The sequence below is a fragment of the Echeneis naucrates genome, chromosome 15 (assembly GCF_900963305.1).
Source record: "Echeneis naucrates chromosome 15, fEcheNa1.1, whole genome shotgun sequence".
In the NCBI taxonomy this organism is placed as follows: domain Eukaryota; kingdom Metazoa; phylum Chordata; class Actinopteri; order Carangiformes; family Echeneidae; genus Echeneis; species Echeneis naucrates.
In genome coordinates this window covers 18,915,880-18,931,132 of record NC_042525.1, presented here as the reverse complement: position 1 = coordinate 18,931,132, position 15,253 = coordinate 18,915,880, and the positions used below count along the sequence as shown (strand labels likewise).

The following is a 15,253-nucleotide window of genomic DNA, read 5'->3' as shown; positions in this document are numbered from 1 at the left end:
CTCCCATCAGCACAGTCCAAAAGGAAAATTACACTTTCACACTTAATTAACTAATTCATACAGTCATTAATTTTCTACTGCTTATCCATTTCTGGGTCACAAGCCAATCCAAGCTCACATTTGGCGACAGTGGGGTGGACAGGTCACCAGTCTTTCACAGGGCCAACAAACAGAGACAAACAACCACTCACATTCACATTCACACTCAATTTAGAGTCACCAATTAATCAACGCCGCACGGAAAGGCCCCAGGGCGGGAACCGAACCTACGACCTTCTTATTGTGGGGCAACAGTGCAAACCCCTATGACTCCATGTTGCCCCACTTATTTAACTGGTGATAGGAAAATGGCTCCATTGTAAGCACCCCAACAACAAGGGAAGCGCAAGCCAATCTAAAGGTCAGAGGTTGTGAGTGCAGGGCATGGGTTCTCAGAAGGAGAGTTTGCACACTTGCAGCTTTGGTTTTAATCGAAGGTATGAGCTTGTCTCTATAAAACAGGCTCCATACTTTTACAGACTGTGTCTATGAACTGGGTTTTACTCAGAAATAAAGCAGCAGCTGTCAGCATTGCAGTAAAAGTGTGTCTAATGTTGGCAAAACACACAGCTTGTCATATGTAAACATCCTCATCCTCAGCCTGCTTCAGGAAAAAAACAATTACTTTTGAATATAAACTTGTGAAAGAGACCAGATCCTGAAGCTGCAAGTCCAAGTTGTTTTCAACAAAGACACAGAGAGAGAGAGAGCAAGCAGAATGATGTGCTACTCATTAGAACATTTCAAAGTGCAGAATTATTATTATTATTATTTTTTACAAATGATGATGGGTTGAGGAAAGTACCAAGATATCCTCAATGAAGTGGCAAATGCTATGCCAGGAATACATTCTAGACAACACATAAGTGGTTTAGTTCACTTTGTTAATGTCCTAGGGTGGCCTTGACCTAATCCCAATCCAGCCTCTAAATAGAGACCTGAAACTGTCCCCCATCCAACCAAACAGAGCCTGACAGGAGCTGCATAGCAGAACAGCTGAAAATCACCACATACAGGTGTGTTGTTGTATCTTCCCCAAGAAGACTACAGGCTATTATCGCTGCCAAAGGTGCTTCAACTAAGGACTGAGTCACTGGTGTGAATATTAATGCCAATGTCATATTTCTTTCTTTTTTTTCCCTTTTTCTTTTGCTACATCTTAATTTTTTTTAACCTAATTTATCTAAATGAGAATTTCTTTCAGAGAACCGTGTATGAAATAACACATAAATAAGCATTGGCAGGCACAAAAATTAGCACGCAGAAAATTCTGTCATATATACGTTATCACGTTTAAGAAAAGCATGTAAAAGTACAAGCTTACAAGTACAACCTTACAAAATGTTCCAGTGAAATAATGAACTGAGTCGAACTTCATGTTTTGTTGGAGCAGCACAATGTGTGTTTGTTCAGTGTGAACATGTGGTACAGCTAAAGTTAAAAAGTCCTGTGACCTGACATGGTTAGTTAACTGCTGTATTTAAATGTAACCAGAAAGCAGAGATAAGAAGGAAGCGTTTGCAGCACAGCCCTATGAACATAGACAGCATTTCCCTGTTTATTAAAGAGCCTCATCCAACGTGTTCATAGAGGATTCAATGTGAGAGTGAAAAAGGTTTTCCCTACAATGAAGAGGGTCAAAAGGCGTCATTGTGGTGGAGAAGCATGCATATACAATACCATAAGAATTATTCATGGGTATTGTCTATGGTGATTTTAGCACAAAGCTGCAATTCGACAAAATGTGAAAGAAGTGAAATACTCTTACGACTGCATGGTGCTTGTTGCAGATATATAATGAAAAAATGTTGAAATTCAGAAATGGAAAACTATGTTGCCATATAAAGACGCACACATACGCACGCGTACACTCTGTCTCGTTTCCTGATCAGCACCATTTCCTCTCAATCCAGCAGGCTCCCTGTGGAGCATGGCGACAGATACAGTCAGACACAGACAGGGGAGGAAATGGAAAAAGAGGTTTTGGATGGAGAAAGGATTGGACACGACAATTTTCTGCCCTGCAGGGGCTGACATGCATGGCCAGTCTAATCAGCTAAGGAGGGCACAACAGGGGGGCACTCTCCACACCTCAGGGGTCAGAGAGTGGTGCAGCACTTGTGTGTGTGTGTGTGTGTGTGTGTGTGTCTTCCTATATGTATATATAAAAGGCTTTGACATGTATTTGACAGAAAGGTCAATGGAGTTAGCCGTTCAAAGCCTCACAATTCATCATTGAGCACTTTGTGTCATTTTAAAGCCACTTTAAATGCCAACGATGATGATGAGCAGGAGCGCGAGAGAGCAAGGAACAGTGGTTACCTGTAATGACCATGAGGTGTTTGCTTTCCCCTGGAAAATTATGCCTTCAACATGTTTTTAATCTGTGCTGTTCAGGTACAATTTAACTGGGGCATCATTTGTTAGATTACCGCTGATCAAATGAGCTGGGAATTTTGTACTCACAAAGAGAGAGCTATGATTGGCCAAACGAATTCAGTTTAATACTAATTTATTACAGGGCGCCACTCTGGGACCAGGGACTAAGGCCAATCAGGTCTCTATAGTCTCATAAAGGGACCTTGGTTTAACTAAGGAGGAGTGAAGTAGCCCAGTAACAAAAAGGGGGAAGGTGTGATTTCGAGCACTGACCTGAGTCGACCAACAGTTAATGCAAGGTCATCCACAGTACACACATAAATCAGCCACTTTGAAAGAGATATCACAATTAATGTTGAAGTCATAGGTACATAACTTTGTAACTTTATAAAGTAGGATCTTAATTCAATGGTAGATTTAGTTTTGATAAAAATCTATGAAGACCAAACCCACATATCAGTTTATACATCACTTTTTCACTCTGAGCGGGGAAGAATTAAGAGTGTAACACCCAGGCAATCAGCGTAACAAAGATCCTGCTGCATGCTGAGACTCTGCCTGAGGCTTTGTTACTGAACAAAGATAAGACAAGCATTACTTTAAGAGATTCACCTGATATCAAACTTCTTGTGGCTGTTTTTCGCTTTAAAAAATTATTTTGTTGTAACTTTACACTTTCAGCGTAATGTTTTTGTATGCATTCTTCCTCTCTTTTTCTGTGTTTGGTTAAAAGATATCAAGCTGTCTGGGTTAAATATAAACTCAATATGGTTCCTTTTAGGTCTAAAGGTCCATATTCTACCGTTCTCTGGGATTTTATTTGAAGTTTTCATGTTGATAAGGAAATATATTTGTTGGTTTAAGAGCCAAAAACCATCTCAGTGTGGTTTTACATCTCCATCGTCAGCCTTTTCTCTGGAGCTCATATGTAAGTGAGCCAATGAGAAGAGAGGAGCTAAACCTCTCTTCTCATTGGCTGACTATTTTCTGAATAATACCTGTATTTGTACATATACGTGTATTTTTCAGAAAATTATATAACAATATAGATAAAGAAAAGTATATATTACCAAATCCTGAAAAGCTGGATGGTGGATCCAGGGAGGCAGGGCTTGGCCCATGGCTGAGGGCAGTGACTGTTTTGCTGTGACATCACAAAGCCCCAAATTCCTGAGAGCTGGTTTCAAGGCTCTTTTTAAGGATTCTGAATACAGACTGTTTCCTTGTAACACTATGTATTAATACAGAACCTAGACCTGATTCTTATATCTTGTATTTTATACAATATGACACCTTTAATATAATTGTTGTTTTATCAGGATTTCAAACACTACAATTCTACTGTGAGCTTAAACACAGAGATATACGGCCATTGAAATAACACAGTTACAGGTCAGCCAGGTAATGAATCAAACTTCAGCCAAGTTAAACCCATTTTTACCTTTCATGGCTTGGCACCGTTCCAACCAATGAATCATCAAATCTTTGCCTTTTCCCAGCAATGCACACTCAGGCTGGAAGAAGTGATCAACTGTTTGGATTGATAATGTCATCTTGAGAGAGTGAGAAAGTGTTTGTGACATACAAAAACAGGGAGAGCAAATGAGACTGATATGTAGAGCAACAGATAAAGAGAGGAAGGGAGAGAGAGAGGGGTCATTAGGAGGAAGAGGTGAAGCAAGAGGCGGGATTGATGGGGAGGACAGAGAGGCCTGACAGCAAAGATCGTCAGGGACAATGAGGGAAGAGTGCTGCAGAGGAAAGCAGAGAATTTAGACTGAAGGGATTTCACAAATGCTTCTTCACACCGTCATATATTTTCCTGTGTGCATTTATCCTCTGACCTTCAACTACATTGTTAAATTGCACTGTGAGATAATTGGTACTGCACTTGGTACTTGCCCAGTCAGTTCATCATAAAAACAACCTTGGGAATTTTCTTTGTTTCGAGTAATCGTGGACATGACGTTCAGACATGAGCCGTGTTTCAAATCCACATTGAATTCTGAAGATGTTCTACTTCACCCCACTGTAATTTAGTTAGATTTACAGTTCCTCTGAGAGGAATTTCATTTGGAGTTGTCTTAACTGATGTGTTTTCTGATAGGCTCATGGATTTGCCCTCAAGGATAGACCAAAATCAGAAAAAAAAATGTATTTTAATTTGTCTTTTCTTGATCTCTTTATTCTGATTTTTTTTTTTGTTGTTGGTGTTGTTGTTGAACTGGTGCAGTTAAATCTACGATTTAGACCTTATTGCTTTAAAAAAGCAGTCAGGGTGTGACTTCACCAAACCCTAAATAACCATCATATCAGTGCTGCTGTTGATGTCTTTACCGACGTGACTTTTGTTGAATCTACCTCTTTATTCTCTCCTTGGGATCCCATGTTCTTCACTTTCCCCTGTCCTTTCTCTTATTTCATTTTGCTTTGCGTCAAATTTATTTTGGCCTTTTTTTCATCAGGTTTATAACAGCCTCTTCATACATTCTGTAAAAGTAAATATATTTGGTAATTCATACTCTTGAGAATCTGCTACGTAGGGGCCTTCTTTATTTTCACATTTTATTTGATGTCGTTAACATTTAAATTCTAAATTTGCCAAATACAGCAATAAAAAATGAGGCAAATAGTTTCCAAAAAAAATAAGGCTTGACAAACTGGAGAATTGTAAAATATCATAACTGCTCATATTACGTCCAAAGTTGCTCATTACCTGTGTTGTACTCACTAAAACTTTGTAGGGGAATCCACAAGAAGTCTGGCATTAAGTCTTTTGACAAATTTGTGTCAGCTCATCAGCTGATAGCTGAATGCATCATGATGCACATTCATAATTTCAGTAGAACCAGAAATAATTGACTTACATTATGCTAAAAATGTTGAATGATGGCAAACCCATAAATAGTGATGTTCCTCTTCCTGATTTATTTAGATATGTATTTATTTATTTATTTATTTTTTGTGAGGGGGGGGGGTCCACTGGCCCCATGATACAATATGTTTCCTGTATCTGAATTTCATGAGGCAATAACCTGTTGACATAATCTCATTCTCCAAACTCAAAGGCCCATCACTGAGGCCAGTCACCTGGAAAGAAAAACAAGACTGCCATTGACAAGCAGTAATACTAGAGGTGCTTCAGCTGAATGGGTTACTCCGTGTGTCCTGGATGACTTTGTATTGTTAAAGCCACTACTATAACGTGGCATTAACAATTATGAGTGCAACCCTTGACAGGTCAACAATAAAGCTCACCTGTAGAGACAAAACAGCCTTCATGTTTCCTATGGATATCAATCATTCAATAAGGGGAATAATGGGTTTTCATGCTTTGCTTGCCTACCAGCAGTTACTGACTTGTTTGTTTGGATAATTGGAATAGAAATGTAAAATTTACAGATGTTGTGCAGCAACGTCCAGAGCAGAGGCTCAGTGAAAGCTTCAGACAAAAAATAAATAAATAAAAATCTAAAACTAAATAAAAATAGTAGCAAACAAGAGGAACACAAGATTTTGGCTCAGTTTCCCCTGGCCTCAGGTAATTCATCTATCATTCTGCTGCAGCACTACCCCACACCCATAAAACACTGCTCAACTGACCACTTTGTTAATACCAGGGACAAAAAAACAAGACAAGTGTTGCAACAATTGTTTTTGTGATTTGAGGACAAGAGCAAAAAAGGCAAAGATGTGGATTGAAAAAAAAAAAAAAAGTATGGGAGAGGAGGAGAGACACTGAAGAGAGGGCATGAAATAAAGAAGCAAGACTGACATTTTGCTGAATGGCCTCACTAAACCAGTACGTCCCAGAGTTTTTCCTCCTTTTTTCTTTATATTTCTGACAAATGAAAGGAGGAAAGCAAACAGATGGAAGCATGAACTCAAATGAAACTGAGGTAAAATTACCTCTGGATTTCTTGGTTTCTTTGATGTTAAAATAAACAAAAATCTCTTTGCTGTTGGAAAGTTTGTATCACGTTATTCTCTACATGAGATACATATTGATGCAAAAAAAGAACTCAGGGGTAATTTCAATCTTCACACACACACCGTTCGCTACTCTCTAGTATGATTAGGAATAGAGTCTGAAATCAATTTAACTTATTGTATATTGTAATTATTGTGTCACTTCAATATCAGAAACTCATAAAATCCAATCGCTTAGCAAAAATAATACATTAAGCTGCTGATAGTTTGTCCCATCTTTAGGGAATTGGTCACCTCTCAGTTGTTCAAGCCTCTCCTCTCAGTGATATCTTGAATGTGATGGTTTCTGAGCTATTGTTTTGATACCAGTAGAAACCATATTTGGTAGCCAAGGTGGAGGATGAGAGTGTAGAAAAGATCAGGTAAAACAAAGTTTTTATTTACAGCTAACAAAGTCCAACAGAAATAGTCGATGTAGATACCAGTAACCCTACACAAAGTCCAACCAAAAGAGGAAACAGAGACTGAGCTTGACATTCTAAAAACCTAGCAAATAGCAGGAGAGAACTAAAAGCAAGGCAGAACAAACAAGTCTGAATCAATAATCACAAGAAGAACCAAGGCTGAGGTAGAGACAAGCCTGACTGAGGCACACCGCATTACCTGAACGAAAAATAGAGAAAACACATGAACCAAAAACAGGCACAAGAGAACTGGGATATAACAGGCATGACCACATGCACTGACCAAACAGGCAGGATACTCTAGCACTAAAGAGATGTCTGAGGAGGGTATATATAGTGGGTTGATTGCCAGTAATGCAGGGCAGGTGTGCCGCCTCAGCCATGGAAGGAGGAGAGCAGAATGCCCACTTGGAAAAAAACCCAGGGAGGAGGGGCAGGGGGAGCAGGAGGACAGAGGGCAACAGGACAGGCCAAACAAAACAGCAAGCAAAAACATAAACCATGACAGGACTGTTATTTCAAAAACAAAACAAAATATCATGTTGTATTGAAGACTTAAAACAAGGAACTGAGACCATAAATTTATAAGCATTTACTGAGCTAATAAATCAAGAAAGAGATAGGGTCATTTTCCTGTCGACTTCAATACAGAACTTACCCACTGACTGTCGTGGTCCTGGTTGTTCCGCTTCTTCGCGACTTACAGAGACTGCTCTGCTCCTCGGAAACCATCGACACTTGGAAGCACTCAGATAGCTCACGTTCATGTCAAATACCAGCTCACAGATGTGTAGAGATGATGTGATGCAGTCAGAGCAGCAGCATCTTGCTGAGGATGACTCCTGGTGTGAAGCTAATGATTGCTCCAGTATCTTTAGATAAAGCAAACCTCAGATTCAGCTTGTGTCTTTGAGAGTCAACACGCTCACTGACTGTAGTGCTGGCTGTACAGTAAGTCTTTAGGGCCGGCCATGTGATCTATATGTAACTCAGACAACATTACGGCCATAAAAAGATGCAAGTGATGTGGCACGGGCAGCACAGCAGCATAGGTTAGGGCTGTTGCCCTACAATAAGAAGGTTGGGTGTTCGGTTCCCAGCCTGGGTCCTTTCTGTGCGGAGTTTGCATGTGGGTTTCCTCCCACCGTCCAAAGACACGCATGTATAGGTTAACTGGAGACTCTAAATTGACTGTAGGTGTGAATGTGAGCGTGAGTGGTTGTTCGTCTCTATTTATCTTTGTGTGTTCGCCCTGCGATGGACTGACGACCTGTCCAGGGTGTACCCTGCCCCTCGCCTGATGTGAGCTGGGATTGGCTCCACCAGCCCCGCGACCTGGATACAGAAGCAAATGAAGATGAGTGAGTGAGTGATTTGGCACCAAACCATTATAAAATTGCAGGGTGAAACAACAAGCTCTCTGGATGATTTCCAGCAATCCTCCATAGAACCAGCTACTGAAATTGCTTAGTATTGCCAAGGAGCCAATTTCTGATTGTGCACAGTCAGCAAAAACTGTTGTCTGGGCTTAAGTGGCACTTGATATTTAAAATATAAATAAAATGAGCAAGAGACTATAATCTCTGACTCCGTCTCCCTCTCTCTCTCTGTCAGGTCAGAACCTCAGCTCTACTTAGCAGCTGGCAGCTGAGAAAGCTTTTATACTGGACTGACAGCTCAGCAGCATTTTACTGTTGACTCAAATGGCCACTCCACCCACCTGACTATCCATGCTGACTGACCCTCACTTCTCCCCTTCTGTTTATCTCTGCCTTATCCTCCATCATTACACGTTGTTTCTCATTTCTTTACAATCTCTCTCTCCCTCCTCTCCCCCCTTGTTCACTCAGAGACGCGCACACTTGCTGTGATTAGTTTAAGAAAGGAGCCAGAGACAGCTCTTCATGTTTCACATTACCTTGGCTCGGTTTCATCATTTACTCTCTCTCACCCAGTCTGCGCTGGCACAGACACAAAACTCTAAGATACAAGTACACGCACATCCTGAGCACTCACACAGTCACACACACGCTCATAAGAACTTTTCAGCAATTACTCTGATATTTGTCATTTAGCTAATCCGTCTGCTATTAGCCAGTGTGTCATGTCTGGGGGCTGTCTTGCTAATGTAGCTGCTCACTGATGCACCAGTATGTCGCACTCATTGCTGCAGAAAAGTTTTGATGAGTTAATTGTGGTATGTATGTATGTAGTTTACACAATGACTTCTGTGTTAATAAACGTCTCCTGACTCTGAGATCAGAAAAAAAACGACAGGATTGATCCCATTTTCTTTGGCCCTACAAGAAGCCAACGGCAAGCCTTTGAATGAGGTGGTGACTGACTGTGACATCACCCACTGGAGCCAATAAAAGTGTCCAATACAGAGATGTGAGCCTAGGCACTAGTGAAAGACAGCGGATGATTTTTGATGGGTAAACACACAGAAGCAAAGCAACAACGCTCCAGTCACGGGGCCGAAGCCAAATCTTTCCTGACTTGATCCGAGAGTTCACCAAAAGGAGTTAGTGAAACACACAACAAATCTGGGCTTTTTAGACAAAGCTGATTCTCTAGTTTAAGGGGCAAAGAAAAAAAAAAAAAACGAAGCTCCAGCTCAAGGATGGAGGACAAGGATGCGCATATGATAGTTCTGTGTATGATGACAAGCCACACCTGCTCTGGTGTTCAGGTAATTCTTCTTATGATTTTGGCTTTAACGTAATCAGATTTGGTAAAATATTAATTTAATCAAGCACTAAAGCAATCAGTCAGTTTTCTCCAAATTATTTTTTTCTTCCATTTCTTATTTTCATTAAATTTCTCCTCAGGCGCTTAAATCTTTTCATGTTTATGCTAATATTAAAGATCAGGAAGATTTTTTTCTTGGCAGTTAATAGAAAAAAATGCATTTTTAATAACATTTGATGGCTTGTGTTTTCTTTAACTTAATGTTCAATTTATGAATCTTGTGTACCTAAAGGGCAGCATGTGACTGGCGCTTTACCTATGAATTAATTTTTATGTCCCATTACGTGGCGAACCATGGACCCAGACCCTGGGCCTTCAATGGGACCACATGTAGCAATAAAAGATTAAACATAGCAATACAAATGATAGCCAGAGCCCTGTCACCTGGCTGTTCAGCATATTCAAGTTTTTTTTGCCCAAACTGGCTTCACAAAATGCAAAGGCGATTCTGGAAAAAACCACAATCAAAGCTAGCTATCATGACATTGTTTAATGACAAAAACTAAATTAAACAAGCAAGTCACACATTCACTGACCTCACATAGTAGTTTAGCTGGAATTAAAGTAAAATGTCAATGTAAAATGTCAATAGACACAATTGAATTTCAATGTAGATTTAATATATCTGCCAAAAGTCCAAAGAACACAAACACCTCCTGAGGTGAAATGGGAAAAGGAAAAAGCTCTTTGTAAGTTATGTTCAGCCATTTTTCACTGGCCTTAATGGCAAATTGTAGGTTTAGGCCTGCAGTATACTTCTTACAAATTCAGTTTTGTGCTGCTGCTGCTGCCCGTTAGCCACTGATAGTAGCTGTAGCTGCTAGCTTGAAAATGCCTATCGTAGCCCTTGCTAGCTTGCACCAATCCTGGCAAGTCAGGTGGTGGTCCATCTTTTGGATGATATCTAGTTTCGCCTATTATTATATAATGTTGAAGAAGGAGTATCCAAAATGTAAGACACATGGTCTTTTTTTTCTTCTTCACTCCCGCCATCTCCCTGCTCTCGAAGTCTTTTTTCCCTCCCTGCAGGTCGCTTGACATATATATGCTCTCCTAGATATTTTCAAATACCTGGGAAACTCAAATTCATGCTGGCATTGACCTGAAATACACTAGCTTTTGTTAAAGCCACCGAAGGTCCAACAGAAGGAATCGCTGATTTAATAGCCTACCCTGATACCATGAGAAGAAAAGTTGTGATTGATCCGTTTCTCGTTCTACTGTATTAACCCATTGTTTCTCAAGAAATATTATGCCAAGTTAATAACAATGATCAAGAAATTATTACTAGTAATGACTGAATGGAAATCATTGAAAAATTAAACCATTAGTAGTACAAAAGTTATAACAATATTTTTTCTTAGGCCCTCACTGAATACCTTGAAGGCCCAGAAGGTTCACCTCTACCCATTACAGATCTGACAGTGACTGTCGAAGAGGAGACAGTATCTCGTAAAACGCGATGTAAACATTGCGATGTAAACATGGCTGGAAGTGGCTACACCCATTCAGGTGCATCTTAGATCAAAGGAGCTGTTGGACACACACAGACAAACAGACACACACGTGTACACATACATCCCTTGTTTTTGAAACCATATTCCCTGTTTAAAAGATAATGAAGTTAATAAATTAGTAAGAGAAAGTCAATATTGCACACATTATAGTCGAGACTTTGTGCCTTAAATTTATTTTGTTATTTTTTTGAACTCTTTGAACTTTCATCTTCTTTCTCATGTCCTAATTTCTGAGAGGTCAGGATTCACTTGTGCTTAAGAATCTGTCAGTGTCCTTGCTAAGAAGGAATTAGAAAAAGGAAGCAGATGGAAAGCTCAAAATCAAAAGTCATAGCAGCGGAAAAAAAAACATGATCTGAGAACTGTTTACAGTCCTCAGATCACGTATGATATAAATAATAGTTCTATTGTGAAGGACTCATTATTTATTTATTAATATGGCAAATGCAAATAAACTCACACATGCAAACAATCTCAAAATCCTGGTAAAAGCTTTGCAGGCATGAGAAAAGAGAAACTAAAATACACACACCTTTGCACTTCTGTCTTTATGAGGATGCTTTTCACCATAACCCTAAACCTAACTCATTTTGAAGACCTTAACCCTCCGCCTAACCATCGTAACCAAATACCTATCCCTGACATCTATCCATCTTCTACCACTTTTCTGTTTCTGGGTCACGGGGGGTTCTGGAACAAATCCCAGTCAACATTATGGGTGGGGGGTACACCCTGGACAGGTCGTCGGTTCATCACAGAGCCAACACACAGAGACAGACAGAGACCAACAACTGCTCACACTCAGACCTACGGACAATTTAGTGCCAACAGTTAACCCAAAAATTATGTCTTAGGACGATGGGCGGAAACAGGAGTACCAGGAGGAAACACTTAAACTCTGCACAGACTAGCCAAAGCTTAATTGTAACACTAAATGTAAAACCAACTCTTAAACTTCAAACTCATAACATAGGGTATGAAAAATTGAGGATCAGCCAAAATTACTTTCATGAAAATACTTATACTTATACTATATTATCACTATATGAGATATGTATAGAATGTAAATATCTAAGTATCAATGACTGATGTTTGATTTTTTTATTTATTTATTTATTTTTGCAGATGATCATCCTACAACTTTTTGTGGAATAAGAAAGCAATTCCTGAAATATAAAAGGGGCCAACAGAAGGATGCATAAACATAGTGTACATAAACATGACATCCAAGAGATTGTGTCAATACAATTTATGTTTAACATCAGACACACAATGGTGGGAGAAGTGTTGAGATGAAAAAATAACGGCAAAAAAAAAAAAAAAAAAAAAAAAAAAAACAGTAACAGCTGTACAAACAGTTGTGTTGTTTATACTGTTCACATAGCGGTTTTTCTGGTTAGTAACAACAACAGCAAATTCCCCAAGTACAAGTGTCATTTGAGATTCACAGTTGTCGCGTGAAGTGACAGGTTTGTTCATCACTTAGAGGCATGAGGCTGGATCAGAGAAAAAAGAGAAGGAAGCCGTCAGGAAAGAAAAACAAATATATATATTTATGTTTATATGTATATATATATATACTAGGTGTAAACAAGGCCCATCTCTGTGACCGCTTTGGTACAGTAAGGCCTAAGGGTCAAACCTGATCAATAGCTCAATGACTCTTCTCTTTGTGTACTCAGATGTAGGGAAACATTATCCCAGCCATTAGATTATATGGTACATAGAGCAAGACTCATTATGGACAATGAGTCTCTGTGGTACTGTACATATGAGCATGGTTAGTTCAGTTTTGCATTTTTGAATTTAATCAAGATGTTTTAAATAATTAAATATAAAACAAACTGTTTCATTTTAGTAATCTATTGTCCATTAGCATTCTATTTGTTAAAATGCAGGCCTGCCTTCATTGGGGGTTTTATTGGCTGCTGATGTGGAGGAGGAGCAAGGTGCAACAAAGCCGCATGAGATAATCTGTAACTGAGCGATAATTAACAACATGAAGGGTATTAAAGCAAACATTTGGGCCTTTTCTACGTTTATGTTTCAGCGCCTTCAAGTGGATTCCAACCCCGCAGCTGCTTTGGATGTGATATGAAGAGATACATGTGTTTATAGACGATTTCACAGCAGACAACGCACATCAGCACAAAAATGAAGATCTGTAGTGGAAGGAGCTGCCTGTGGAGCTCAGAGATTGGATTTCTCCAGCAAAGGTTCAGCAAGCGTGAATGCTCACAGTGGCATGAGATACTTGCATAGGCAACAGCGTAAAGCTTTAGCCTTAAGAACATAGCAAATACAGCAAAGAGGGGGCTTAGGAACAACTCCAACTTTGCGAATATGATCTCACGGCCTGAGCCCTGATTTAAACCCATTCAACGATCTCAGGAAAGGTGTGACTGTCTGTCCAATGACCTAGCTCCCTCCTCATTCAACCTGACAAAGCCTCAGAGGATCTACAGGGAGAACTGCAGAAAAACCTCATATTGTGGGCAAGTTCAAAGCTTGTTGTGGTATCATGCCCAAGAAAAACAGTAGCTATAATTCCTCCCAAGGGTGGCAAGGCACTAAAGTGCCGATTTTAGGGTCTCCGTATTTCCATCCGTGTGATATTTAAAGCTTCTTTCTTTTAAATAAATGTATTTTTTGGTTCATCATCATCAGGGGTTCAGTACAGGTTGATACTCATCCTCATCACCAGAAGGGTGTTTTGCTGAACTAAAAACAACAGAGGCGTGGAACACTCTCAGAATGCAGCGCACATGAGGGAACTGGAGAGCTCGCATCTGTCACTGAAGTTTTTGTTTCACTCTTCCCTGCCTTCACAGACAAAATGATCCCCTGTCTGTTCCTCTACCTACATCAGCTAAGTGACAGGAGGAATTCAACAGGCTGCCTGTCAGTCCACATCCACGAACTGGGAGGTGGCAACAGGCACTGTTGGGCAGGCTCTGACTGAGTGCTGCAAATGGACTGGACTGCTGCTCTCATAGCTTCCTAAATGCACATAGATGATATACCTAGATATCAACAACTAACGGGCCTTCTTTTTACTGCAAAATCTTGTTTCTAATTTTCCCTCCAGTCTGTGTTGATTATGCATGTATTTGTTTATCCATACGCAGGTAGCACCAAAGCCCATAGCCATGGAGCCATGTTGGGGGAGCAGAGCGGGGGTCCTCACAATGCTGCTGTACCTGCCAAGAGTCCCTTCTGGTATACCTCCACCTGGACAGTCCGGTACGACTCACACAAGTACACACACAACACAAGAAAACAGCACACGCAAAATGTTTCTTTTTACTGGTTACATCAGAATTTGAAGACTACTTTCTCAAGGCAAGGACAGTGATGTCAACGTGTCAAATGGTTCTTTCCCTACCTTGTTGGGTTTTGTTGGCACCACCTTCAAAGTCATCCTCAGTCCATCGTTGTTATGCTCTCTCTAAGTTTGGCACATATTTTTCAGTGACATGATGCACAATGTAATGAATTTCATGGGCAAATTATAATTTTTACTTTACATCAGCAGATGGTATTTATCTCCCACTGTCAGACGCAGCTCTCGTGACATTTTATAATTAAGTGTAACAAATATCAACTCCTTGACTGGTGATTTCTCCACTTTCCTTTGATTGTCACTGCTGTCGTAAACTGTCAGCTTTCTGAGTCATGAAATCCCACGTCAATCCCACGACGCATAAACAAACAGTCTGCACCATAATTTGCGGTGATGTTGGAAAAGACTCCAGATGTAGCAGTTGGTGCTTCTTGCGTACCCTGTGGCAGCTTCCCATCGGCCATCATGTCGGCTCTGTCAAATCGGCTCTAACGGTTTGAACAAAGCCTCATGAACACACTTTAAATGTGATGGCATCTGAGGCCTCATCAAGAGTCTTGATGTTTCCAAGCTGTCATCATTAGAAATCTGCTACAGAAGGCTGTGAAAGGTAATATGTTGAGCCCCGTGTTTCTTTGAATTCAGTACTATAGGTCTGTGTCCAACTCTGGAAATTAGAAAAACAGAGGCAGATGCATAATTTTCAGTTCACTGCTCTGCATGAGTAATCATCAAATTCACTGATTCATACAAACGCTGAAGTAAACGTCTGACGTCTGGATTTGTAGAGTCTGTTTGCTCTGTTCTTGAACAATATGTTGTTGCCAGGA

General features: G+C 40.1%; 1 protein-coding gene across 1 annotated transcript in view; it reads left to right on the top strand.

The window, feature by feature from the left end:
• LOC115055162 (attractin-like protein 1) overlaps positions 1-15,253 on the top strand; it is a 114,859-nt gene that overhangs the window by 85,394 nt on the left and 14,212 nt on the right. The window contains exon 3 of the mRNA XM_029520687.1: positions 14,209-14,323. Within this exon, the coding sequence (XP_029376547.1) occupies positions 14,209-14,323 (115 nt within the window). The remainder of the gene's footprint in view (positions 1-14,208; positions 14,324-15,253) is intronic.